At 42.2% G+C, this 27,869-nt stretch overlaps 1 protein-coding gene across 1 annotated transcript; it reads right to left on the bottom strand.

Annotated features, from left to right (window-relative positions):
• Positions 1-3,246: 3,246 nt before the first annotated feature.
• cog8 (component of oligomeric golgi complex 8) lies at positions 3,247-26,340 on the bottom strand. Its single transcript, XM_034182897.1, has 5 exons — positions 25,973-26,340; positions 17,136-17,343; positions 16,226-17,050; positions 15,979-16,147; positions 3,247-4,042 (listed from the first exon to the last, which is right to left on the bottom strand). The coding sequence occupies exons 1-5, from the start codon at positions 26,299-26,301 to the stop codon at positions 3,702-3,704; spliced, it is 1,872 nt and encodes a 623-aa protein (XP_034038788.1). The 5' UTR covers positions 26,302-26,340; the 3' UTR covers positions 3,247-3,701.
• Positions 26,341-27,869: the final 1,529 nt, after the last annotated feature.

The following is a 27,869-nucleotide window of genomic DNA, read 5'->3' as shown; positions in this document are numbered from 1 at the left end:
TTAAAAAAAAAAGTAGAAAAAGTAGCATCTGCTGTTGATGCTACAAACTCAAAACTATTATGTTCAAACTGCTTTTTTATCAATCCTGTGAATCACTAAACTAGTATTTAGTTCTATAACCCAGTGATTCTCAACCTTTTTTGAGCCGCGGCACCCTTTTTATATTTACAAAATCCTGCGGCACACCACTGTCATGTGTCATATGTCATGTGTCACGTGTCACACACCGCGTTAGCAACACGTGCAGTACAGATATGACGTAACACAGTATACTATAGTCATAGAGCTGTATATAAGAACTAGAGAGCGCAGTCCCAATGCTGCACACTAAACGTAAATGTCCCTTCATGGACAGAGACATGACGTCTAACCGGGCAAAATATTGATGAAGTGCCCGGATGTTAATGCATTTTCAATGCAGATTCGCGACTGAACACTCAGAAAAATGCTCGCAAAATACGTGTTAAAATGCCATTTTGACCTGGATATCGAGCCAGTTAAATTACATTAAATTATGTCAGGAAAGTATTATACTTACTCTGACACACACACACATTCTCAAATATTAGTGTTGAAAGTTACACAGATCTGCGCTGCTGCTGTTAAACGCAGCGCGGCTCCTAAAACCATTACAATACATTTATATATATTATATTTTTACACAATTATCCTTTATTGACCGAGTTTCATTCATGAAGTCAGCGGTGTGTGTGTGTGTGTGTGTGTGCACATCTCTGTGTGTGTGGCAGCACAGCGCGGGTCATTAATCTCATTTTAAGGTGAAACAAAAAAAACTCCCCAGTCTTGTCGAACAATTTTTAGTCACTAACGACAAGAATTTTAACTAGACATTGGTCTAGCAGTGGAAAATATCAACTAGACATAAGTGAAATTAATGATCCGTGTCATCGGGTGACACAGGTACGACAGGAGACATACAGCTGTTTATCATCCAAATATCACGGACAAAGTGACAAGAAGAACCAAAACCACTTACTTATGGAAGGAAATATTGTCTCCCTTGTTCCTCCGTTTGTGACTTTGCCAACATGTGCAGCTTTCCGACATATTCCACCTGTTTCTTGACGAGACTAAGTGAACTTCTATGCACACAAATCACTAACTTGCCCGGAATTAAAATGGCGATCACGCCTCCTTGTCGGCACACGGCTCAGCGCTACTGCGCGCTTTGCTGCCATCTACTGGAATAAAAGAGCATTACACCATCTGCCACACTATTACAGCACATACACCCGATAATGGTGATATTTGATAATTGCCCACGGCACCCCGGTTGAGAATCACTGGTATAACTACAGTTTTTCATGATTTCTTCACATCTGCGAGGCATTAATTTTGTTGGTTTGGAACCAAGATTCTGCTGGTTTACTAGTGTGTTTGGGGTCATTGTCTTGTTGAAACACCCATTTCAAGGGCATGTCCTCTTCAGCATAAGGCAACATGACCTCTTCAAGTATTCTGACATATCCAAACTGATCCATGATACCTGGTATGTGATATATAGGCCCGACACCATAGTAGGAGAAACATGCCCATATCATGATGCTTGCACCACCATGCTTCACTGTCTTCACTGTGAACTGTGGCTTGAATTCAGAGTTTGGGGGTCGTCTCACAAACTGTCTGCGGCCCTTGGACCCAAAAACAATTTTACTCTTATCAGTCCACAAAATATTCCTCCATTTCTTTTTAGGCCAGTTGATGTGTTCTTTGGCAAATTGTAGCCTCTTCTGCACGTTTTATTTAACAGAGGGACTTTGCGGGGGATTCTTGCAAATAAATTAGCTTCACACAGGCGTCTTCTAACTGTCACAGCACTTACAGGTAACTCCAGACTGTCTTTGATCATCCTGGAGCTGATCAATGGGTGAGCCTTTGCCATTCTGGTTATTCTTCTATCCATTTTGATGGTTGTTTTCCATTTTCTTCCACGCATCTCTGGTTTTTTTTTTTTGGTCCATTTTAAAGCATTGGAGATCATTGTAGATGAACAGCCTATAATTTTTTTGCACCTGTGTATAAGTTTTCCCCTCTCCAATCAACTTTTTAATCAAACTACGCTGTTCTTCTGAACAATGTCTTGAACGTCCCATTTTCCTCAGGCTTTCAAAGAGAAAAGCATGTTCAACAGGTGCTGGCTTCATCCTTAAATAGGGGACACCTGATTCACACCTGTTTGTTCCACAAAACTGACGAACTCACTGACTGAATGCCACACTACTATTATTGTGAACACCCCCTTTTCTACTTTTTTTTTTACTAATAGCCCAATTTCATAGCCTTAAGAGTGTGCATATCATGAATGCTTGGTCTTGTTGGATTTGTGAGAATCTACTGAATCTACTGGTACCTTGTTTCCCATGTAACAATAAGAAATATACTCAAAACCTGGATTAATCTTTTTAGTCACATAGAACTACTATTATTCTGAACACTACTGTAAATACCCTGAAACATTTTTGTGCACTTCTCCTTCAGTTTATTTTGTTCCCTGTCAAAATCTAATTATGACTGTTGTGTTGTTAGTGTGGTTTAAGTACTACTAGTTCCTGTGAGGGTTACACCCCATCTGTCTGAAGCGACCCAACACCACACAAATCAAGTAAAATATATATATGAAGCACAGACAACATCACCTCCTGATATTAATGCTTTAATTTCTGTTCAATATGTAAATTACATGTTCCCTTGTGTTTAACCGCTGTTACTGTTCACATGTTAGAAAAACCCAGATATAGAATCTGATGTTAGAGTCAGGTGTGTGTCGACGGAGCTCATCTTACAGTTTCCGTGCTGTGTTCAGATCATGAAACCGCTAATATCCACCTGGTCCCCGTCTGGGACTCATTCAGACACATAATCACGATAAATACATCCATTAAAACTACAAGTCATTTAATTATATGCTCACCTAAAGGGCAGAACAGTCTGGTTAGAGCGCCTCTGTGATTTTGTGGGATTTGACCACCAGACAGCATCCGGTTGTGCAACACAAACACAGCGTCACTTCACACAGAAACATGGTGGACTGTTTTGTTTTCAGCTGCTAAAGGTGCAGTTTTTTTTTGTTTTTTTTTCTCCTTCCAGTTCCCAGTGGGGAAGTATGGAAGCGTATTGCATTCACTGGATAAAAAAAAAAAAAGACCACTGATGTCATAATTTCGAGATATCGAAATTACGAGATCTTGTCTCATAATTACGAGAAAAGATCACGACATCGGGATCTCATAATTACAAGAGATAATTCCGAAAAAAAATTTTATCCAGTGAATGCAATACGCTTCCGTAGAGAAGTGACGAGGCGAAAGTGAGACGTCGTGTCAGTAAGTGTTAGCCAACACAGCTAACCTGAGAGGAGCTGCGTTCTCTCGCCTACAAAACCGCCTCGACACGTTTGAGCTCCGGGTCAGAAACAAACCGCAACACATGTCCACTTTCCACCACAACCTCACTTTCTTAGCATTTTCATTTTGTGTGCAATTTACCCCAAAACAGACGGCTGTCCCCGGACGTAGGATTGTGTCATATTTTAACCTTTTAGCGCCCGTCCTCAAACGAGACTGCGCTGCCCAATAACCAGGATCAGAAAATATTCTTCCAAAGCAACAGTTCAAAAATACAAAAAGATTCAGATTAGTGATCTTAAATACACAAAAGACACCTTTGGAAAGTTCATTTAATCAACTGCTTAACGCCACAGTGGTACCAGTTTCTGTGACAAACTCCACACTCTCGGGTTCTAACTCTTTCTTTTCGGACTTTGGGTCAGTCAGTTCAATCTTGAGCTCTGGTTCAGAGTCTGCAGGAACCGACGGGATTCCCGTTGGATCGGGATCTCTCACTGGTTCGTCTTGCTGCTGGTCGTCAGCGGTCGGGCCACTGAGCTCGGCGCAGATGTCGACCAGCAGAGGGGGCGGCACTGCTTCTCGCTCAGGAAGCACAAAGTCCAGAGGTTCCAGAACCGCAGCCAGGTCGACGGAGCCCAAACTGCCGTACTTGTGCAGCTGATTTGGAGGAACACCTGTACGAAAAATAAACTTAGTGGTTCATATTTGTTACCTGAACAATAATATTTAGTTGAAGGATTTGTATGATGAGTCACAGTTTATACTCTTGTACAATGTGATTTTTATCAAACTATTGTATGACTAATTACTTGCAATAACTACTTTTATTTTTGGGCAGTTTTTGTCACTTTAAAGGTCAACCTGGGACCAGGAGGAGTCAGTTGACCATACACAATCCATTAATGTCTGTAAAACAGATCCACGCATTCTGCAGCCCACGGCCGTGCACTGCCCCCATGCACATTTTGCTGGGTTTTCTGTAATTCAGATTTATTAAGATTTGCAGTCATGCACTTTGTGCACCCGAGTCCATCATACATCAAGTCCTCTGCTGGGAGACAGACGTCTGAGGAACATCAGGACACGGTTCTCTGTAGAACTGGAGTCGTGTTAATAAGGGACTCCCCTGGCAGATCTCTACTTTTAGACTGAACAGACATGCACGAGCACCGTGCACGTAAGACACTTCAGTCTGTGATGTGGCACCCAGTGGTGGGCACAGTTCCGCTAACCGCTAATTACTGAAACTTTCATTATCAGATGAGCTTTTCAGATAACTTTTAAAGCCATCAGCGGGCTAATTAGCTTCTGATAAATTCTGGTCTGATCATTTTTAGACTGCTAATGTATTTTTACAGGCATAGCGACTAAAGCTTAACAGTTAACCTCCGTGAAGTCTGAAGTCAAAGATTTTAGCACCTACCTATTTTAAATGTTTCCTAGCAGACAGACGGCTCTATCCTGCACCACAGACTAAAACAGTTAAATGTGGTCTATTAAACATTAGATCTCTCTCTTCTAAGTCCCTGTTAGTAAATGATATAATAATTGATCAACATATTGATTTATTCTGCCTTACAGAAACCTGGTTACAGCAGGATGAATATGTTAGTTTAAATGAGTCAACACCCCCGAGTCACACTAACTGTCAGAATGCTCGTAGCACGGGCCGAGGAGGAGGATTAGCAGCAATCTTCCATTCCAGCTTATTAATTAATCAAAAACCCAGACAGAGCTTTAATTCATTTGAAAGCTTGACTCTTAGTCTTGTCCATCCAAATTGGAAGTCCCAAAAACCAGTTTTATTTGTTATCTATCGTCCACCTGGTCGTTACTGTGAGTTTGGGGAGCTGGTTCCACAGGAGAGGAGCCTGAAAGCTGAAGGCTCTGCCTCCCATTCTACTCTTACAAACCCTAGGAACTACAAGTAAGCCTGCAGTCTGAGAGCGAAGCGCTCTATTGGGGTGATATGGTACTACGAGGTCCCTAAGATAAGATGGGACCTGATTATTCAAAACCTTATAAGTAAGAAGAAGAATTTTAAATTCTATTCTAGAATTAACAGGAAGCCAATGAAGAGAGGCCAATATGGGTGAAATATGCTCTCTCCTTCTAGTCCCCGTCAGTACTCTAGCTGCAGCATTTTGAATTAACTGAAGGCTTTTCAGGGAACTTTTAGGACAACCTGATAATAATGAATTACAATAGTCCAGCCTAGAGGAAATAAATGCATGAATTAGTTTTTCAGCATCACTCTGAGACAAGACCTTTCTGATTTTAGAGATATTGCGTAAATGCAAAAAAGCAGTCCTACATATTTGTTTAATAAGTGCTTTGAATGACATATCCTGATCAAAAATGACTCCAAGATTTCTCACAGTATTACTAGAGGTCAGGGTAATGCCATCCAGAGTAAGGATCTGGTTAGACACCATGTTTCTAAGATTTGTGGGGCCAAGTACAATAACTTCAGTTTTATTTGAGTTTAAAAGCAGGAAATTAGAGGTCATCCATGTCTTTATGTCTGTAAGACAATCCTGCAGTTTAGCTAATTGGTGTGTGTCCTCTGGCTTCATGGATAGATAAAGCTGGGTATCATCTGCGTAACAATGAAAATTTAAGCAATGCTGTCTAATAATACTGCCTAAGGGAAGCATGTATAAAGTGAATAAAATTGGTCCTAGCACAGAACCTTGTGGAACTCCATAATTAACTTTAGTCTGTGAAGAAGATTCCCCATTTACATGAACAAATTGTAATCTATTAGACAAATATGATTCAAACCACCGCAGCGCAGTGCCTTTAATACCTATGGCATGCTCTAATCTCTGTAATAAAATTTTATGGTCAACAGTATCAAAAGCAGCACTGAGGTCTACCAGAACAAGCACAGAGATGAGTCCACTGTCCGAGGCCATAAGAAGATCATTTGTAACCTTCACTAATGCTGTTTCTGTACTATGATGAATTCTAAAACCTGACTGAAACTCTTCAAATAGACCATTCCTCTGCAGATGATCAGTTAGCTGTTTTACAACTACCCTTTCAAGAATTTTTGAGAGAAAAGGAAGGTTGGAGATTGGCCTATAATTAGCTAAGATAGCTGGGTCAAGTGATGGCTTTTTAAGTAATGGTTTAATTACTGCCACCTTAAAAGCCTGTGGTACATAGCCAACTAATAAAGACAGATTGATCATATTTAAGATCGAAGCATTAATTAATGGTAGGGCTTCCTTGAGCAGCCTGATAGGAATGGGGTCTAATAGACATGTTGATGGTTTGGAGGAAGTAACTAATGAAAATAACTCAGACAGAACAATCGGAGAGAAAGAGTCTGACCAAATACCGGCATCACTGAAAGCAGCCAAAGATAACAATATGTCTTTGGGATGGTTATGAGTAATTTTTTCTCTAATAGTTAAAATTTTATTAGCAAAGAAAGTCATGAAGTCATTACTAGTTAAAGTTAAAGGAATACTTGGCTCAATAGAGCTCTGACTCTTTGTCAGCCTGGCTACAGTGCTGAAAAGAAACCTGGGGTTGTTCTTATTTTTTTCAATAAGTGATGAGTAGTAAGATGTCCTAGCTTTACGGAGGGCTTTTTTTATAGAGCAACAGACTCTTTTTCCAGGCTAAGTGAAGATCTTCTAAATTAGTGAGACACCATTTCCTCTCCAACTTACAGGTTATCTGCTTTAAGCTGCGAGTTTGTGAGTTATACCACGGAGTCAGGCACTTCTGATTTAAAGCTCTCTTTTTCAGAGGAGCTACAGCATCCAAAGTTGTCCTCAATGAGGATGTAAAACTACTGACGAGATAATCTATCTCACTCACAGAGTTTAGGTAGCTACTCTGCACTGTGTTGGTATATGGCATTAGAGAACATAAAGAAGGAATCATATCCTTAAACCTAGTTACAGCACTTTCTGAAAGACTTCTAGTGTAATGAAACTTATTCCCCACTGCTGGGTAGTCCATCAGAGTAAATGTAAATGTTATTAAGAAATGATCAGACAGAAGGGAGTTTTCAGGGAATACTGTTAAGTCTTCTATTTCCATACCATAAGTCAGAACAAGATCTAAGATATGATTAAAGTGGTGGGTGGACTCATTTACATTTTGAGCAAAGCCAATAGAGTCTAATAATAGATTAAATGCAGTGTTGAGGCTGTCATTCTCAGCATCTGTGTGGATGTTAAAATCGCCCACTATAATTATCTTATCTGAGCTAAGCACTAAGTCAGACAAAAGGTCTGAAAATTCACAGAGAAACTCACAGTAACGACCAGGTGGACGATAGATAATAACAAATAAAACTGTTTTTTGGGACTTCCAATTTGGATGGACAAGACTAAGAGACAAGCTTTCAAATGAATTAAAGCTCTGTCTGGGTTTTTGATTAATTAATAAGCTGGAATGGAAGATTGCTGCTAATCCTCTGCCTCGGCCCGTGCTACGAGCATTCTGACAGTTAGTGTGACTCGGGGGTGTTGACTCATTTAAACTAACATATTCATCCTGCTGTAACCAGGTTTCTGTAAGGCAGAATAAATCAATATGTTGATCAATTATTATATCATTTACTAACAGGAACTTAGAAGAGAGAGACCTAATGTTTAATATACCACATTTAACTGTTTTAGTCTGTGGTGCAATTGAAGGTGCTATATTATTTTTTCTTTTTTGCTGGTTATTGGTGGTCTGGGAGCAGGCACCGTCTCTACGGGGATGGGGTAATGAGGGGATGGCAGGGGGAGTGAAGCTGCAGAGAGGTGTGTAAGACTACAACTCTGCTTCCTGGTCCCAACGTGACTATCTATCTATCTATCTATCTATATATATATATATAGATATGTGTGTGTGTGTGTGTGTACTGTACCATATTATGAACAAAAGTCATGATGGCTAACACAGAAATAGTGGATTTTTTTTTTTTAAATAGTTGCACTAAAAGAATAAAACAGCACTTAACTAGTTACAGGAGAGTTAGTTTTCTCTGTAATGATGTAATGACAACACACAGCTCTGTGAGCTTCAGACTAATACAATAAAGCTCGTAGCAACAACACCTAAAGCTCCAAAACTATGCAGAAGTAGACCTAATAAATGTCTTAAAATAGTTCATCCAACACAAAGCTCAACATGTGGCTCCACATGTTGAGTTAATAAGCCACTTATTATTATTCTTATTATTATCTTTGCCTTTATGCTGGAATAAGGGAGAGAACTCTTCAAATTATTGTTCATTACGTAGTTCCCATTTCGGGTAGCATGGTGGCTTAGTGCTTAGCACTGTTGCCTGACAGCAAGAAGGTCATGGGTTCTATTCCCGCTTGTGGCCTTTCTGTGTGGAGTTTGCATGTTCTCCCTGTGTTTGTGTGGGTTTCCTCCGGGTGCTCCGGCTTCCTCCCACATCCAAAGACACACGGGTTAGGTGGACTGGTATCTTTAAATTGTCCGTAGGTGTGCGAGTGGGTGTGAATGTGTTTGTTTGTCTGTTTGTGGCCCTGTGACAGACTGGCGTCCTGCCTGGGTGAACCCCACCTCACGCTCTATGACTACTGGGATAGGCTCCAGCCCCCCGCAACCCTTAATTGGACTAAGTGGTTGAAGATGAGTGTGTGTGTGTGTGTGTGTGTACTTCCCATTTCAGTCATCCTCACAGGTGAAATGTTCGTCCACAGTCTTTGAACTGGTGATTTGTGCAGTTTATAGCTGCACATGAAAGTATTTTTTTAATGAAATCACAAAGAATAAAGTTGTGCGCGCCTCATTAAAGCTCAATAGAAAAAAGCATTGAGGAGCAGGACATGGGAATGGTAATATGGCGGCCAGTTTGCTTCAAAGATATTGGCTAATGAGTGATCCAGTGTTATACAGAGATCAGTGGTCTCAATGCATTTCTCCTGTCATGAAATGTTACCCACAATGCACTGCAGCATGTGTGGTCCAAACACTAAAACCTTCTAAATGAGTGCATTACTTTAAAACTAAAACATATAGCTGATATTTTCACTTTATAAAGCTCATATGTGACATTAATTTAAATAGAATGGATAGACAGAACGGAGGCTTGCTGACTTTCACAGATCTGGCAACTTGCTTCTGACGGATTGTTTGTTGCTGTGACGCCACTCTGAACTTCACATGGTTGTATACGCTTCTTTTATTTCTGTTTAGCACTCTTCTGGTTATTAACTGTATCTACTCTGAACGTTATTTAACAACAGTCCTGTTGTGAATCGCTAGTAGTTAGCATTCGCTAGCTAGGTCGACCCCTCCCCTCTCCATTGTTACTTTTTATAGCTGTTTCTTTTCTACCCATTTAATACTTCTGTTCGTTTTTCAGTCCAAATGCTGTGAATTTTAAGTAATTATTTTACTCCTGTGTAAAATCTTAGGAGCGGCTAGCATTTTCGCTTGCGGTTAGCTTGCGTTAGCTATTTCGGACGCCCGCCATCATTTTTTCCATTTCATTTTTTTTACACTCCTGTTAGTTAATTAACTGTTTAGTGTATTTTATAGCTGCTGCTTTTTTTACCTGTTTAATACTTCTGTTAGTTTTTCAGTGTAACTGCTGTGAATTTTAATTCATTTATTTGCGTCTGTGTGAGCCTTAGGAGTGGTTAGCTTATCCATTATTGGTTAGCTCGTGTTTGCTTGGCTACATTCTTGAATTTCTTAGTGCACAAAGTACACTACTAATTCTACTTTACACCCTCCGTAAATCCTGCGTGATGTTGGAAGATAGGGTGGCTCTCTTAGAGAGCCGTGTCCGTAAGTTAGAGCAGCTTCTTAGCGCAGTGGAGTTAGATGTTACGGGCACTCCAGATGAGGTTAGTGTTGGGCCAGCTAGCGAGCCCATTAGCATCAGCTTAGAAACGCCGGCTGTGGAGGACGGCTTTCAGATTGTGGCTAGACGGAGGAAGCCCCATAGGGCTTGGTGCCCGGTTGTGGCACCCCGATCACACTCGCCAGTGCGAACTGTGAATCGGTTATCCCCCTTGGATTTGCCAGGTGTGAATTCTCTGAGCCCACAAGTGACTTCCACTCCTGTCTCCAGGCCGAAACACCGGACTTTAGTGATAGGGGATTCTATAACACGCAAAGTCAGGTTACAGACGCCGGCTGATGTTAAATGTATTCCTGGGGCCAGAGCTCCCGACATTGCATCTCATCTTAGGGTGCTGACGCTGCAGAAGGGAAGACAGATGAAGGAACATGACATGAGATATAGTCACATAGTTATTCACATTGGCACCAATGATATCAGGATGAAGCACTCAGAGGTCACAAAAATGGACATAGAGAGGACTTGTGACCTTGCCAGAAAGATGTGTCGGCATCGATTAATAGTCTCTGGTCCCCTCCCTTCCCGGGGTACTGATGAGGCGTTTAGCAGGCTGACATCGTTAAATAGGTGGCTGGCGCAGTTTTGTAGACAGCAAGGCTTTAGCTTTATTGATAAATGGCCTTCGTTCTGGGGCCGCCGTGGCTTGCTGATGCCGGACGGCCTCCATCCTGCTTGGGAAGGCGCCGTCATCTTGTCTGCGAACATAGATAGAGCTCTACAGGGAGGGTGACATTAGGAATCTACAGCAAGCCATGGAGCAGGTGATTAGAGACCCTGCAAGGCTTATGACAAATGTGGGTGTAGAATCCATTAGCTTAGTGGGGAATTTAGTGCAGAAAATCCACTATGGTGATAGTGCAGTTTATTTGCCAGGGAGGGAATTTCAACAAGTTGAGACTGTGGCCTGCTTACGTAGTCGTGTCCATAAAAATCATAGAGGGATATGCTTTCCAAACTTAATACCCATTACTATATTGGATGACGTTGAAATTGAGAATGGCCCAGTGGTTGTTCCAGCAATAGCAAAGATTTCGTGTCTGCTACCTACAACGCGCATGGAATGTCTTAAACCTAAACCTACTTCTAGGCATCTTATATATGCTACTCTGGAACCACCTCTAAACCCAAACAGTTCAACTGTCCACCCCACTAAGGTCCTTAGTCTGGGTCTCATTAACATAAGATCACTGTCCTCAAAATCATTGTTGATTAATGATTTAATTATTGATCATCACTTAGATATGATTGGGTTATGTGAAACCTGGCTTAAACCTACAGCTGTCCTCCCCTTAAATGAGGCCTGCCCACCAGCATATACATTTAGTCACATCCCTCATGATGCGAAGCAAGGCGGGGGTGTTGCTCTTATTTATAAATCTAGGTTTAGCTTATTAGCTGTTGGGGGTTACAAATATCACTCGTTTGAGCATCTGATTCTCCGCTCTGCTCAGGATATTACACATTGCCTTGGGGCAAATGTGTTGTTGTGATTTGGCGCTATATAAAAAAATTGATTGATTGATTGATTGCCAAGGTCAGAAGAATAAAAATCACCCGTATTACTTTGTCACTGTATATAGGCCTCCTGGCCCATATTCTGAATTCTTAGATGAATTTGGTACGTTCATCTCTAACTTGTCAACTAGTGTAGATAACATTCTGATCATTGGTGACTTTAACATTCATATAAATAAGCCTTCTGATCCCCTCTGCAAATCATTTATGGAAATTGTGGACGCATTAGGATTTCGGCAATGCATTCGGGATTCGACGCACATTAGTGGAAATACCCTGGATCTGGTTCTCGCACGTGGTATTGCTGTCACGAATATTGACATCATGCTTCTTACATCAGTGGTGTCTGATCACTCACCTATTAAGTTTACAGTTTCGCTGCTGTGTTTATTGGAATAACAACCTTATTTATCACTACGGCGATGCATCAACTCCTCAACTAATACTGAACTCGAAGCTAGACTGCCTGATGTCTTAGCTTCACATATGACAAATACCCAGTCAGTAGACAGACTTGTGGATAGTTTAAACTCAGAGCTCAAAACTACACTCGACATCGGTCGTTTTGACCGTTGGTGTTTTTCTGTAATTATTGTATGGCTTTTGCCTTGCAATATAAAGCGCCTTGGGGCAACTGTTGTTGTGATTTGGCGCTATATAAATAAAATTGATTTGATTTTTGATTTGACATGATTGCACCACCTGTGTTAAAACCGCGCTCCCCCAAATCGCAGTCACCTTGGTTCAGTGATTACCTGCGTGACCTGAAGCATAAAGCAAGAGGTCTAGAATGGAAATGGCGTCGTTCAAAATGAGAAGTATTCCACCTTGCGTGGCGTGATGCTATCTTAGACTATAAACATGTATTATTGGCTACAAAGTGGACCTATTACTCTGATTTGATCAACAAAAACAAGCATAACTCAAAGTTCTTGTTCGACACGGTGGCAACACTTTTGCATGGACAACCACCTGTAGTTCGCTCTCCTTTTACAGCACAAGATTTCCTGGATTACTTTGGGAAGAAAAGAAGACATTAGGTTAAACATATCCCAGCATGCCTTAATCCAGCCACTACACCCTGCTATTGAGGTGGACACCATTACTGAGGTATTACCTAGATTTACAGAATTTGATAGTATCTCACTCGGCATGCTGACAAAACTCGTAATGTCAACAAAAAGCACAACCTGTTTATTTGGTCCTATACCAACAAAACTGTTTAAGGACCTGTGGTCCACTCTTGGGCCGACTGTGCTGGAAATTATTAATCTTTCTTTAACTTCTGGATCTGTTCCTAAATGTTTCAAATCTGCAGTGATTAAAACATTACTTAAGAAACCTAATCTTGACCCTAGTGTATTGACAAACTATCGGCCGATATCAAATCTATCATTTTGCTCTAAAATTCTGGAAAAAGTGGTGTCACGGCAGCTTGTAGACTATCTTACTGAGAATAATCTCTTTGAGCCACTGCAGTCTGCTTTTAGAAAATATCATTCCATAAAGACGGCTCTCAATAAAGTGGTGAATGATCTTCTGCTTGAAATGGATTCGGTCACCACTATAGTTCTGCTGCTGGTAGATCTCAGTGCTGCATTTGATACAGTGGATCATCATATTCTACTTGATAGGCTGGAAAATCATTTTGGGATTACTGGGAGTGCCCTTGCATGGCTGACGTCATACTTGACCAGTCGTTCTGTGTTTTGTACAATAACACTACCTCTAACCTTAGTGACATGAAAATTGGGGTTCCACAGGGGTCTGTCTTAGGCCCCCTGCTTTTCTCCCTTTATATAGCACCCCTTGGATACATATTGCGACGTTTTGGGATTACCTTTCACTGCTATGCAGATGATACTCAGTTGTACATGCCGATAACTGCTGGTAATCTTGTTCACATAAAATCCTTAGAAGATTGCCTTACAGCAGTGAGAAGTTGGATGTCTAGAAACTTCCTACTTTTAAACTCTGAAAAGACTGAAATGATGGTTCTTGGTCCAGTGAGACATCAGCATCAATGTGACCAGTTAACGCTCAGCCTCGGCTCATGTGTCATACATCACACTGACACTGATAACCTTGGGGTAATTCGTTGTCCTTTGGCCTCTACATTAGAAATATTACTAGGACTGCTTTCTTCCACCTGCGAAATATAGCCAAGATTCGTCCCATCCTGTCTATGGCTGATGCTGAGACCCTGATCCATGCATTTATCTCTTCTAGATTGGACTTCTGCAATGTTCTATTTTCTGGTTTACCGCAGTCCAGCATTAGGGGTCTCCAATTGGTTCAAAATGCTGCAGCCAGACTTTTCACACGAAGCAGAAAGTTTGACCACATTACACCCATTTTGGCGTCTCTTCACTGGCTTCCTGTCCCAGTGAGATCAGATTTTAAGGTTCTGCTACTAACCTATAAAATTATTCATGGACTGGAACCTCCCTACCTAGCTGACCTAATTAAACCTTACGTACCAGCCCGTGCTTTACGTTCTCAGGGTGCAGGACTACTTTGTGTCCCTAAGGTGAATAAGAAGTCTGTGGGTCACAGAGCTTTCTCTTATCGTGCCCCTGTTCTGTGGAATGATCTCAATAAAACAGTCAGATTCTGTGGAGACTTTCAAGTCCAGAATTAAGACGCACTTATTTTCCCTTCCATATGGCTAGCATACTGGTACAGTTTTGTTTTATGCTTTTTACTCTTTTAAATTCATTTTATTAGTAATTGGAGCGGGCTGCAGCCTCAACTTTACCTAAATTCTGGGTCTTTTAGTGAAGTTTAGGGCTAGTGGCCGGCGATCACCTTAGTATTTCTGTTTTTCTTGTTGTTCAATGCTGACAAATTATACAGTATTTTTTGTCTTTCTGATGCCTGATTCTGTTTTTTCTCTCTGTTTGAGGTGCAGCTCCATCCAGAGATGGGAGTTGTGTTCGTGTTGGCGATCCTCCTGTCCTGTGCACCAACAGCAGTTATTGTATATTCGTCCGTGAATTGTTCTGTAATTTGTGTCTGTATCATGGCCCAAGCAGAGGGTCACCCCTTTGAGTCTGGTCTGCTTGAGGTTTCTTCTTCAGAGGGAGTTTTCCTTACCACTGTTGCTCTGGGGGTTAGTAAGGTTAGACCTTACTTGTGTGAAGCACCTTGAGGCAACTCTGTTGTGATTTGGCGCTATATAAATGAAAATAAATTGAAATAAAAAAAATTAAAAACAGGACCGATGTTAACGCGTTAGCATGTCTGTGGCGTTATCAGTGTTAAAGTTAGCATTAAGCTGTTGTGTTCGTGTTGGCGATCCTCCTGTCCTGTGCACCAATAGCATTTCTTGTATATTCATCCGTGAATTGTTCTGTAATTTATGTCTGTATCATGGCCCAAGCAGAGGGTCACCCCTTTGAGTCTGGTCTGCTTGAGGTTTCTTCTTCAGAGGGAGTTTTCCTTACCACTGTTGCTCTGGGGGTTAGTAAGGTTAGACCTTACCTGTGTGAAGTGCCTTGAGGCAACTCTGTTGTGATGTGGCACTATATAAAGGAAATAAATTGAAACTGAAAATTTAAATTAGTTTGGTTAAAATTAAACCATAAGTTAAAACTGTATGCCTGCTGATGACTTGCGTGATATGCCGGCCAGTCATTACTGTGTAAAGAGAAATTGTCTTTATTCCTCCTCCTCCGTTATTAGGTCTCTTTTGCTGAGAGAAAGCTAATCGGACACACAATCGCCAGCTCGTTGTTGTGTCAGTAACTGCTAGTGTACTGACATCAATACTGAAAGTTATTGGTTTAGCTTTTATCTGTAACTTCCGCTAAGTTTTTAGAGGTTTATCGGTTTAGCTCTATAAAACATTACTTTTCAGTTAGCAGATTAACTGTTATGGAAGCTAACTTTTTGGTTAGATGTGCCCATCACTGGTGACACCGTTATCTGCACTTGCACATGTCGAAACGTAACACACACACACAGACATCTGCACCGCATTTGCTCGACAGCGTCGCAACTTCAAATAAGTTTGAAATTTACATGCAAGCTGCATTCACCCAAACACGGCTACGGAACAACGTGCGCCGCTCACACCGCGCTGTTCTATCTGTGAAACATGCAAACACGCACGTGGAGTGCAGCAGCATCAAACAGCAGAGTTTACGGGCGGCTCGAGGCCTCCTCTGTCCTGCACCTTCTCTTGCAGACTTCACAGCGATGCAAAATGAAGTCTCAGGCTGTTTTGCTGAAGGTTCTTACCCAGAATGAGCGCCAGCTGAGCCGGAGGAAACAGAATCTGCAGACAGCGGTTTAGGAACGGCAGCAGATCGTCAGTGTACGCAGAGCAGAACTGAACAAACAGCTCCTTCTCCCGGAGGCTGAACGCCGACTCCTCGGCCCGGTGGAACACCACGATCTGTCTCGTCACCTGTCCGAGGGGACACTGAGCAACGTGAGCCACACCTGCAATGTCGGCTCACATGTGGCCAAAAGAAGCTCTACTTACATTCATGAGGGCGTCTTCGAGACATTTGGTCACGTCCTGAGCCAGTCCAACGGGACAGCATAGCCGGAGGTCGTTGAACACGGTCAGGATGTTGTTGAGGAAGCAGGCGAGTGGCTGGAAGTCCAGCAGAGACATGGGCGGCTGCAGGGTGCCGGGCTGAGTGCAGGGCGGCACAGCGGGGATCGTCCCTCCAAGCATCGAGGGCAGTGCAATAAGCGTGTATGTGTTCATGTCCTCCTGGAACTTGTCGACCGCTTCCTGGACAGCTTTGTAGAAAATATCTGCCGCCACCTTTTGGAACATTGGTGCCAGCTGTCCACGGAAGTCCACTCCCACCCTGCTGAAGGACAGGCCGAAGTACATGCACTGGCCCAGCAGAGAGTCCAGGCGGCCTCCCACACCTCGCTGCAGGTCCCTCTCCAGTGTCTCCAGGAACTCTGCCACCTTCTGCACCACCCAGCCGTGAAAGATCGCCGCCTCGTTCACTGCGGCCTGAACACCAACAGGGGGCACTAAGGAGTCCTCGTCAGAGAAGATGGCACGGTACTGTGTGATGATGTCAAAGAGGTGCACACGGCAGGCCTCAACAGTTTTGGTGATGTGAAAGTATGAGTCCTCTTCAGGGATGGCAGAGAGGACAGCACGCAGCCAGGTGCCCCGGGCCTGCAGGAATTTTACCCGCAGCTCGGCTTCAGTAAAGACATCCATCCGCCGGAGGTACCCAATCACACGCAAGCAGACAGGAAGCTGGGAATTACTGCGGAGCTGCTGCAGGAGCTGGTTGAGCATGAGTTGAGCTGAATGGCGGACTTCACGCACAATGCCCTGAGCACAACAAAATTTGAAATAAGACATTTTTACTTCTTCATGAATGAGTCCAAAAACGGTTTTCACTTTGGTCCAGACTCACCTGGATGACCGGGAGGGAGGAGTGCTTCTTCTCCAGCCTCTTGACGTACGCCGCCAGCTCCAGAGCCTCCTCGTAGTAACTGTTGCGGACGCAAGTGTCCATGAGCTGAGGGATCTCCAGAATTTCCAGAATCTCTGTGTGACGGTTTAACGTAAGGCTGTTCATACGACGACTGGCGCCGATCTCCTCTGCCTCCTTCATGAACCCCCTGTACAAAAAGCACACAATCACTTCAGCTTTCCACATGTGGGACATTTCAGAGGCTGGCACAGTCAGACCCAACGCGTCCTCCAGCCACAGAGGCTGAGGACTCCCTCAGAGCCATCTGGGTGGCTTCTGTGGTGGAATTTTTTTTTGTTGCCAAAGACAGATGACATGCTAATGACAGACATATCATCATGATGTGCAAGTACCAGAAGATGGTTTTGTTGTGTAGTTTTTCACAACAGTTAACAGATGTTAGAGGGAAATATGTTGTGTGCAAAATGTATTTTTTATTTACAAGGAAACTTTAAGGCCAGAATTTGGATTTAAGCATGTAATTTGAGTAAAGCACTTCATTTCTGAAACAAATGAATATTGGATTAAAACCACACACGAGCGTGTTCTCAGTGGGGATCCATGGACTCTAGATTGGGTCCTGTTTATAAAATGGGTATCTGACATTTTTCAAGGGTTGTAATAAATTAAGCAATGAGCTGGAATGACGTGTGAGTCCAGAATGCTTTGAGAACCTTAGACCTCAAGAGTTTTTAGAAGAACTCAACCCTTTTATTTCCTGTTGAGGTCTAAGGTTCTCAAAGCATTCTGGACTCACACGTCATTCCAGCTCATTGCTTAATTTATTACAACCCTAATAAACACCGTATAACAAATTTTGTGTAACGGATTTTCACTCACATCGGACAAAACGTCCTGTCCGACCACAGTTCACTTCCGTTAAAAACCCCTCACATGTACAGTTCGCCCCTAAAAATTGCTCCGCCCTGCCTCCACTGCCCATATGTCATTTTGGAGCTCAGCAGCCCGTCTGAGACAGAGTCTCCTCACCCAAAGCGATCAAATGGATTAATGGGATTATTAACCATCAGATGACAAATAAAAACCTCTTAAATCATTCTAAAGTCAGTTTTAAGCACAAGCGATACTTGTGATGCTTTGAAATGACCAACGCACAGTGAATGCATCAGCTAGCAGCTTGTGTAGCTACGTCGCTCTGATCGCTTCCTCCGTCTTTTATGACAAAATAATGCTGAATTTATGAAGAAATGACTGTTGTAGAAAAGCTTCAGATATCTGTCACTGAGATAAATGATGACTGGAGGCAGTTTCAAGCAGAAATGAGGCGATAATCAGTGAACCTCAGCTAATGACGCATGTACAGCGAATGCAGGGCGGACTGACTTTTAGGGGGGAGCATTCGGTCAACGACAGTGGACAGAGCAGTCTGGACGTACCCAGTCACAGAGGTACAAAATGAAGCTCAGCACTGACACTCACCGATTTGAGGGAGGTGTGTAGCGTATTTCCTTGATTAAAAGCCCGACTGTTTATTTTTTCAAACCGTGCTGACGTGGGACCTGCAGCCTGACGTGCACCTGCTCAATCAGACACCGCGAAGGGCTGTGATTTGTCACTTTTACCGTTTTGCTTCTTTCTCTCCAGTCATCTTTTAAAACTTTTTGCAGTGTGCACAGTGATAACATTTCAGTCCCTTCGGCTGCTCCCTTGTTTGCACTTGGGGTCGCCACAGCAAATCCAAGGTGGATCTGCATGTTGAATTGGCACACGTTTTACGCCGGATGCCCTTCCTGACACAACTCCACATTACATGGAGAAATGTGGCAGGGGTGGGATTTGAACCCGGAACCTTCTGAACTTCAGTCATGGATCAAATATAACCAACTTCCCAACAGTCAAAAACTACAAAGAGCTTCAAATGACCCATAATTCATGGAGGAAACTGTATATTTTACCTTTGGTATGGAGGTTGAAGAGCTCGTTGAGGGACAAATTAGTAAAAAAAAAAAATGAATATAGACGTGATGGAGAACTTTAAAACTGTCACTTGTCAGACCGCTCTGCATCAGCGGAAAAACTGTAAAAATGCACACCGGAGCCCTTCTTTTAACGGTTCGTGCAATCGCATGCACAGCAGTGAAACACCATGTTGGTCTAATTTGTGTAGAGTAAGGTTCAATTATTAATTATACACACACAACTCTATAATTACAGTAAGATTCAATTATTTGCTGTACCGGAAGCTGCCGGCTGCATGACACGTCACACGATCCGTGACGTCACCTGAAGCCGTCTTGGTGTTTGCTGCTTCCTTTTGCTAGCAAAATAAAAACTGTTGCTTTGAGTCTTGATTCTGACTTTTCTGGACACCTTTAAAAAGATATTTTTAATAACTGACCTTGGCTGAAACACGTCGACTCTGGTGTTCAGGTACTTTGTCCTAATCTTATCCACACTTCTCTCACCTTGAGATAATTCATGTTGTGATTTGGTGCCAAATAAAATCAATTCAGTCTAACAACATTGTGATAGTGCACAGGGACAAAATGACAACAAAGCATGTTTGATAGTGTTGCTGTCCAAACACAATCTGGTTTGATTTACATGAAACTGGTTTAGAAGCTGATGAAAAAACCCTTTAAACAGGGTTAAGAATCGACGTAAATCATTCTGTTTTAAAGTTATAAACCTCAGGTCTAAAGACTGAACAGGTCGATGTTTGAATTGATTACTGATCGATAAAACATGAGATTTAAGCCTGGTTCACACGACAGGATTTTAAAATGATCTTTCGGTTTCCAAAACCTGAGAGACCACACACGTGAAGATAAAAAAATCATAGCTCTAACAGGTTTGGTGGTACAGTGTGTAGTGTTCAGCCACACGGTGAGGACAACAACACCACACACCAACAGATTTCACACATGAAACATTTACAGTTCAGACAGGAAATCTCACAAAATCTGTTATGTATGGACGCGGGTTGAGGAGCGAACCAGCGTCTGACAAGGACCCAGCGCTAAATAAACAGAGAGCGGTTCCAGAAAACAGATTTATTTTACAAGTGCTATATATAAACAAAAGGTGAATTAATGGCCTGGCGGGGTGGAGGACGACGCGCTCTTCCTAGCGCCCAAGGGATTGGAGCCCGACAGTTCTGGACCCAGAAATTACCGACAGCACCCCCCAGGTGGTTAATGAATCGGACAGCGCCTGTTAAGGACGAGAGGTGAGGTAAGTCACTGTTCACACAAATACTGTTTAGGATTCACACCATCAGCAAACACATTCAGGTTCTACTTCAGACTCAAATTAAAGAGACAGCTCTCACAGCCTGTGGAGGATCAACATTCAGCACGCCACGGCTGTGAAGAGCGAATTTACACAATTATCAGAGTAGCTCAAATATTGCTGCTTGCAAGACGTCAAATTACTACTGTTAATTACTCAGTCATTTAAGCTTTAGTTACCTCTGAGGTGTGCTGATGGAGCATGTCCCTCACCCTTCTCCTTAACAGGCACGGTGCGTCAAACCTGGAGCGATCCTCGGCGTCACAGTGTTGGACAAACGGTCGTCACACAGAAGTAACAAGGTTGAGTCCCCAGCACCTTACACAGAGCAGTTATGGCTTAAATGTAGTACATCATTAAGATATCTACTTCAGCTGGAAGTCCTTTGGAACTGCACGTGAACTGCTGATCAGGATATCCACTTCAGCTGGTCATCCTTTAACTCTACACGTGAACTGCTCATCAGGTGCATGGGGTTGTCATGATGACAGTGGAGGGTGAGAGATGCTTCATCCATCATCACAGCCTCAGACACGCCCCCCACAAACCACCCGAAGTATACACAAAACACACAAACAGTATCTTGGCCAGCCAAACCCCCCCCCAACACACAACAAAATCTCTCAAAATTAAACGTGACTTCAGAGTAAACAAACGGAGGTACTTTGTGGACTATTTACAACACAGGGAAAAAACGATACAAAAAGAAAAAGAAAAGGTGTTCTTTAAAGGAGTGGAGACAGCGCGACCACCGGACTTTCTGGTAAGTCAGAACAGCTGTTTTGATTTTATTTTTCCGCTCCGTGCGTCGGTCACCTCGCTTTCTGATTGGCTGAACGTCACATTCAGCAGGCTGCGTGCTCGTTTGTGGTCGGAGGACAAAACACGCACTGCGATATCGGGCCAAAAAAATCCAACATGTTGAATATCCTTGATTTGTGATCAGAGCGCTCTGACCACACCACGCACGGGAGGAATATATCTGATAAGATTATCTTTAGGCCTGGTTGACACAGCACGATAATTAGGCCGATATCGGACCCAATCTTCCCCTTCCGACAATCTTAAGGACGCCCCGACAGTCTTCTTCTTCTTCTCGTGTGTGCGTTCCCAGGTCTGCTGGGGGCTCCCCTACTGTTCCGAGGGGGGAGCAGCACATTAGTGTTTTAGCTTTTCCTCGATCTGTGTAAGAGCTTTTGCAGTTTCTCTTAATTTGGTTGTATCTTCTTCAAAGATATCCTCCGTTGTTACTTTCGGGCATTTTTGCCTACTGACTTGCTGGTATTCCTCTAGTATATGTTTTTGGGTTTCCTCCTCAGCATTGCAGAACCTACATTATACATTGGCATATTTATTCCTATAGTTGCATTGTACTGCCAGCATTCTTGTTCTTGCCATCATGATTTTTATTTTTATCTTCATTTTACATACAGTCCCAACTTTTTCTGAATTGTGGTTGTTTCTGTTGCATTTCTGAAATTGTTTCTCCTCATCAGTCAGGTTTTGTAAACACTACATTAAGCTCAAGATTGAACAAATAAATACCTTTGGAAAATAACAGCTGTTAAAGTTCAGAGTTCTCACCTGGTTTTTGTGATCTGTGCGTCTGAACATTGTTTTTTTTTTGTGGCTCAGTTCATTCATATATTCTCATTTTTTAAATATGTTTTCAAAGCTATTTGACCGTTTATTTCATCTCATGATCTCATAAATTCAGCATACGACGCGCACGTGGTGTGAACAGGACGGTAACAGCAGAATCACACCTTTAGAGAAAGTTCAGAGAGAAGTAAAAGCAGCTTCACGTTTTGTTTTGTTAACATGTTCACTCGGGTTAAAATCCTCTCTCTGCTCCGCGCTCGCTGCACACTGAACGTGTCGCGCCTGCATTCAGGAATCTCCCTCACCCACCCCCTCCCTCACAGTCTGCAGCCTGTTAACTCCGCGCGCGCATGCACACACAGGCACAGACACACACAGCGACAGCTCCGCATTTTAGACGGCTTTTGAAGAAGACGGCACTGTTTTAATCGGCCGTCAGCCTCCTTGTTATTGTCCCGCCTTAAGACGAGAGCGAGGCTGCAGCACAATGACGTTTTATGAGTCGTTTTATGCTTTGTGGATAAAATAAATAATTCACAGTAATCGCGAATATGAAAAATAATCGTGATTGACGAATATTGTAATAATTGTGACAGCCCTAGCTATGTGCTTCCATCCTGTTTAGTTTGTCCAGGTAGGGTTTCCTTTTTCCTACTTCCAACGTTTTTACGTTTTCAATGTAATGTTTTACCTTTGATTTGATCTCTCCTTGTTGTTTGATATTCTTCTTTAGCTGTTCGCCTATTTTCCTTTTTATATCTCCTTTGCTTGTTTGATCCGTTATCTGCAGTTTTTCCTTAATCCTGTTGACTTCCCTTTTCCATGGTTTACTATTGTTGTTGATTATTCTTTTCATTAGGTCTGATCCTACTGTATTTATCCTTTTTTGGAAGTTGACCTTGTTTTTTTGTATTATATGGTCTATATCCCAGAGCCCTGTTTCCGCATACATGATTTCTCTCGGTGGTGTTGTTGGTAGTATTAGGAGCCGTTTTAATATATTGTCCAAGATTTGGTTCCTCATTTTCCCCTCCTTTTTTGTTGTTACCACTGACTCTCCTGCATACCCAATTATTGGGATTATGCATGATTCCACTAGTTGCCAGATAACTCTCATTTCTATTCCTCTTAGGTCCAGGCTTCCTGCTATTTGTAGGATGGTTTGTAAGGCTCCTTCTGCTTTCTTTTTTGCTTCTTCTATTTGGTCGGCTTGGTTGTTGTTATTGTTGATTATTTTCCCTAGGTATTTGTAATTTACACATTTTTCCAGTTTTTTGGGTCCTATGTAGAAATTTGTATCATCTTTTGGTTTCCCTATCATCATAACTTTACTTTTTTCTTCCCCAAATTCTATGTGGTACCTATTTGCCAGATCATTTGTTATATTTAGCATTATTTGCATTTCTTTGGCCGTCTCTGCTATGAGGGCTATGTTGTCCATCCATAGTAGGCATCCTATTTTTTTCCCTGTACCTGTCTCTGTTCCAAGGTTGCTATTCAGGATCTCTTTGCCTATTTCGGCTATTAGTAGTGCGTACATTATGACCGACAGGACTCCTTCTTGTCTAATGCTGTCTTTGATCTGTATTTGTCTTGTAAGTCCATATCTGGTCATTATTGAGGCTTTCAGGTTTTCGTTGAGCGCCTTTATTTTTAGCCATATTTTATCTCTTAGTCCATTTTTGTAGAGCGTGTACATCAGAGCATCTGCCCAGGCTTTATCATATGCTTTGGTCACATCCAGGAACGTTATGTATCTTGGTTTTTTTGTTGTCAATCAGGTGGTTTAATAGTAAGATATGGTCTGCAGTTCCTATGTTTTCCTTACCACCTCCCTGTAGTTCACTAATTTGTATCAGGGGTTTTATTCTATGATGCAGGATTCTTTCATAAAAATTTCCCTATGTTGCTGCTGAGGGTAATTCCCCTTTCATTGGCACATTTGCCTTTTTTTCCTTTACCTTTGTATATACTTACAATGTGGCCGTTCCTCCATTCATCAGGGATTTTGTTTGTATGTGCCCTTTGATTAAACATTGTACAATATATTTTCATAGTGCCATTTGTTGCATTTATGAATATTTCGTTTGGTATGTTGTCTGGTCCCGTTGCTTTTTTCCGTTTTAGTTTCCTCTTTACCCGCAGCATCTCTTCGAGGTATATTTTTGGTATGTTTTGCGGTCTTAGTTGGTTTGTAACTCTCTCAACCTCTGCTGATATTCTATTGGTCCATGCCTCATACTCCGGTTTACCTTCTCTTGCTCGGTATAGGTCCTCGTAGTAGTTTGCTATGTGGGATTTGGTTTCTTCCTCATTAGTGATTTCTCTATTGTCCTCTGTGATGTAGTTGTATTCTGCCTGTCCCTTCTTGGCTAACTTTTTCCTCATTTTCCATATCTCATTTTTTGGGTCTCTGCTGGTAATAATTTTGTTCAGGTTCTCTTGAACTTATTTTTTATATTTTTCATCCGTTGCCTTTCTTAGTTTCCTCTGTGCCTCGTAGTAGCTCTCTAGAGCTTCCTTTTTTCCTCTTTGCTGGCCTTCTGGAAAATTTTCCTTTTCTCTCTCACTTTCTCCCGCAGGCCTTTTGTTTCTGGGTCTTTTCTTTTCTGTTGGTTTATGCTTATTGTTCTCTGTCCTATTGTCTCTTTTAGGGCTTCCTTTATTACCGTTTCATATTCTTTGTATTCACTAGGTTTATTTGTAATTTTTTTGGACAGTACTTTGTTGTATTCCTTCCAACCTTCTTCATTTTCTAGGTTCCATCTTTTAATTCTTTTTGTTCTTCTGCTGGTCTCTGGTATTTGGATGCAAGCTGCTGTCGTGTTGTGATCTGACTCCCCATGTTTACTTTTGGGTCTGAGGGTTCCTGCTTCATCAACTTCTACTCTTGTTGTTCTTTGTTCCATTTTGTCACATGCTATTATGTAGTCTATTACAGATTTTTCATCGTTGTGTCTGTTCTCTCTTGTCCACAGGCCTGTTTCAGATTTAAGGTTAATTGCCTTGCAGTCGGCTTCTTTTAATAGGTTTTTTAGGATTCTCCCATTTCTACTTTCTTTTTTGTTGGTATTGTCCTGCTCTAATTTCCAGTTTTGCATTGAAGTCTCCTGCTAGTAGTACATTTCCTTCCTGTTTGTAGCATTGGATTTGTGTTCTGATTATGGCGTACTGCCTTTCCACCTCATCCTTATAGCATGTCTCTTGTGGTCCGTAGTAGCATCCTATGAAGTCTGGTTTGTTTTTGGTTTTCTATTTTTAGCCAAAGTATTTCCATTGTGCTGTCTTCTAGGTTTTCTTGGGCTGTTGTCTGCTTTGCTATTGCATTCGTTATAGCAATTGCTATGCCTCCTCCTGTTCTGTTTAGTCTTTCCTTAGAGTACCATGTGTAGACAAGCACGCAGCTTGCTGAATGTGACGTGCAGCCAATCAGAAAGCGAGGTGACGGATGTATGGAGCGGAAAATAAAATCAAAACAGCTGTTCTGACTTACCAGAAAGTCCGGTGGTCGCGCTGTATCCACTCCTTTAAAGAACACCGTTTCTTTTGTATCGTTTCCCCTCTGTTTTAAATAGTTCACAAAGTACCTCCGTTTGTTTACTCTGAAGTCACGTTTAATCTCGAGAGATTTTGCGAGATTTCCTGTCTGAACTGTAAATGTTCGTGTGTGGTGTTGTTGTCCTCACCGTGTGGCTGAACACCACACACTGTACCACCAAACCTGTTAGATCCATGATTTTTTATCTTCACGTGTGTGGTCTCTCAGGTTTTGGAAACCGAAAGATAATTTTAAAATCCTGCCGTGTGAACCAGGCCTTAAGCGGAAGGTTGGAGACGCTCCGTCAACGAATAGCGCAGTTATCACGTGACGACGACCAGCCAATCAGAGCCGCGGCCTCTCCCGGACGGACCACTCGACAGACCTGCACTTCTGTCCGAAGCCGGGCAGCTTGTCCAGCAGTCGGGACACGCTGCTCTCCACGCGACCGAAGTCCCGGTAGATGTGTTCGGTGCAGTCGGCGGTGCGGATGAAGGTCTGGTAGTTGGAGAAGGCCAGTTCCCGGGTCTGCTGCAGAATCTGCGCGCGCTCCTCCGCCAGTCGCTCCGGCTCGCGGCTCAGCTTCTCCACTCCGAACGAGCTGAGCTCGGACAGGTAGGCCGTGAAGTCCGGATTGTCCCTCCAGGTGTCCGGGAAGCTGTCCCTGAAGATGGACGCGAGGATACTCTCGTCTTCCACGTCTACGGACGCCATTGTTGTCGTTTCTTCCTCTTCGTGTTTAATGGCGGTTGGCAACCAATTTATGTGGAGCATTACCGCCACCAACTGGACCGGAGTGTTGGTCAGGAGGCTAACGTCCCCAAAATGAAAAAAAAAGGCAGAATTATCCCCTGTGCAGTAATCATGTAGAATTTTAAATTCTATTCTAGAATTAACAGGAAGCCAATGAAGAGAGGCCAATATGGGTGAGATATGCTCTCTCCTTCTAGTCCCCGTCAGTACTCTAGCTGCAGCATTTTGAATTAACTGAAGGCTTTTTAGGGAACTTTTTATGAGTAATTTTTTCTCTAATAGTTAAAATTTTATTAGCAAAGAAACTGTGCAGAGTGCACAGTTTGGCTGCAGCCAGACTGTGCACTCTGATTTTTCTTCTAGTTTATATTTGTTCTTGTGCAGGGCTGCAGGTCTGCACTCTGAGTTCTGTTATAGTTTATCTTTCTTCCTTTGATGCCTGCGAACGAACCGTCCGTGTGTAAATGTGGAGATGTCTGGAGTTATACTTGATGTGGACAAGTCTGTTAGTTCTTCGCTCTCTGCTCAAACTCTCTCATCACTGTGTTTAAAAAAAGGACATAAGTCCTGTGCACAGACTGATTACCAGAGACAGGACATGTCCACATGAAGTATAACTCCAGACATCTCCACATTTACTCACGGACGGTTTGTTCGCGCGCACGCGCAGTCAGAGGAGCAAAGATAAACTATAACAGAACTCAGAGCGCAGACCTGCAGCTCAGCACAAGAACAAATATAAATTAGAAGAGAAATCAGAGTGCACAGTCTGTCTGCAGCCAAACTGTGCACTCTGATTCCTCTGTGCAGAGAACCTGCAGACATGGAAATATAGACCTGGAATGTTCGTGCGCGTCTATCTATTACTGTCACTAACCACAAGGCGGCGCCATTACTAAGGGTGGAGATGTGCAGATCATCAATAATAAACTGACCGCTTTTTTTGCACTAGCGTTGCTATTTCTTAATGGATTTTAATAAATGTAGGCTTGTTTTAAAGCCCTTTGAAAGCTCTTTCTAATGAACCTATGGATGTGTGGGTGAAAAAAAAAGTTTTATGTAAAATGCATAAATTTGGGGAAATTATGACAAACTGTGCTTCTTTTCTCTCTCTATTGTCGCTATTTGTTAACATATTTTAATAAAGGTAGGCTTGTTTTAAAGCCCTTTAATTGCTCTTTCTAATGAACCCATACATGCCTGGGTAGAAAAAAACGTTTTATGTAAAGTGTGGAAATTTAGGGAAAATATGCCATTCTGTTCATTTACTGTGATGTTTTTTTTTTTCCTGTCATCATAATTCTCGATGGAGTTTTATAAATGAAGCCTTGTAAGTTGTATTCAAGCTGATTAAAAGCTCTAATGAACCCATACATGCCTGGATAAACAATCCTTATGTATTAAAATATAAATCTGAAGTCTTGCCATTGTGCTCATTTACCTTGCTGCTTTTTCCACTGTAATATTACTGCTAGACTTTTAATGACAACAACATACTTCTACTTTTTTTTTTTTTTTTTTTTACTAAT

Source organism: Thalassophryne amazonica, chromosome 2 (genome assembly GCF_902500255.1).
Source record: "Thalassophryne amazonica chromosome 2, fThaAma1.1, whole genome shotgun sequence".
NCBI classification, from domain to species: Eukaryota; Metazoa; Chordata; class Actinopteri; order Batrachoidiformes; family Batrachoididae; genus Thalassophryne; species Thalassophryne amazonica.
Note: the sequence above shows the minus strand (reverse complement) of the source record. Positions and strands in the feature narration are given on the sequence as shown.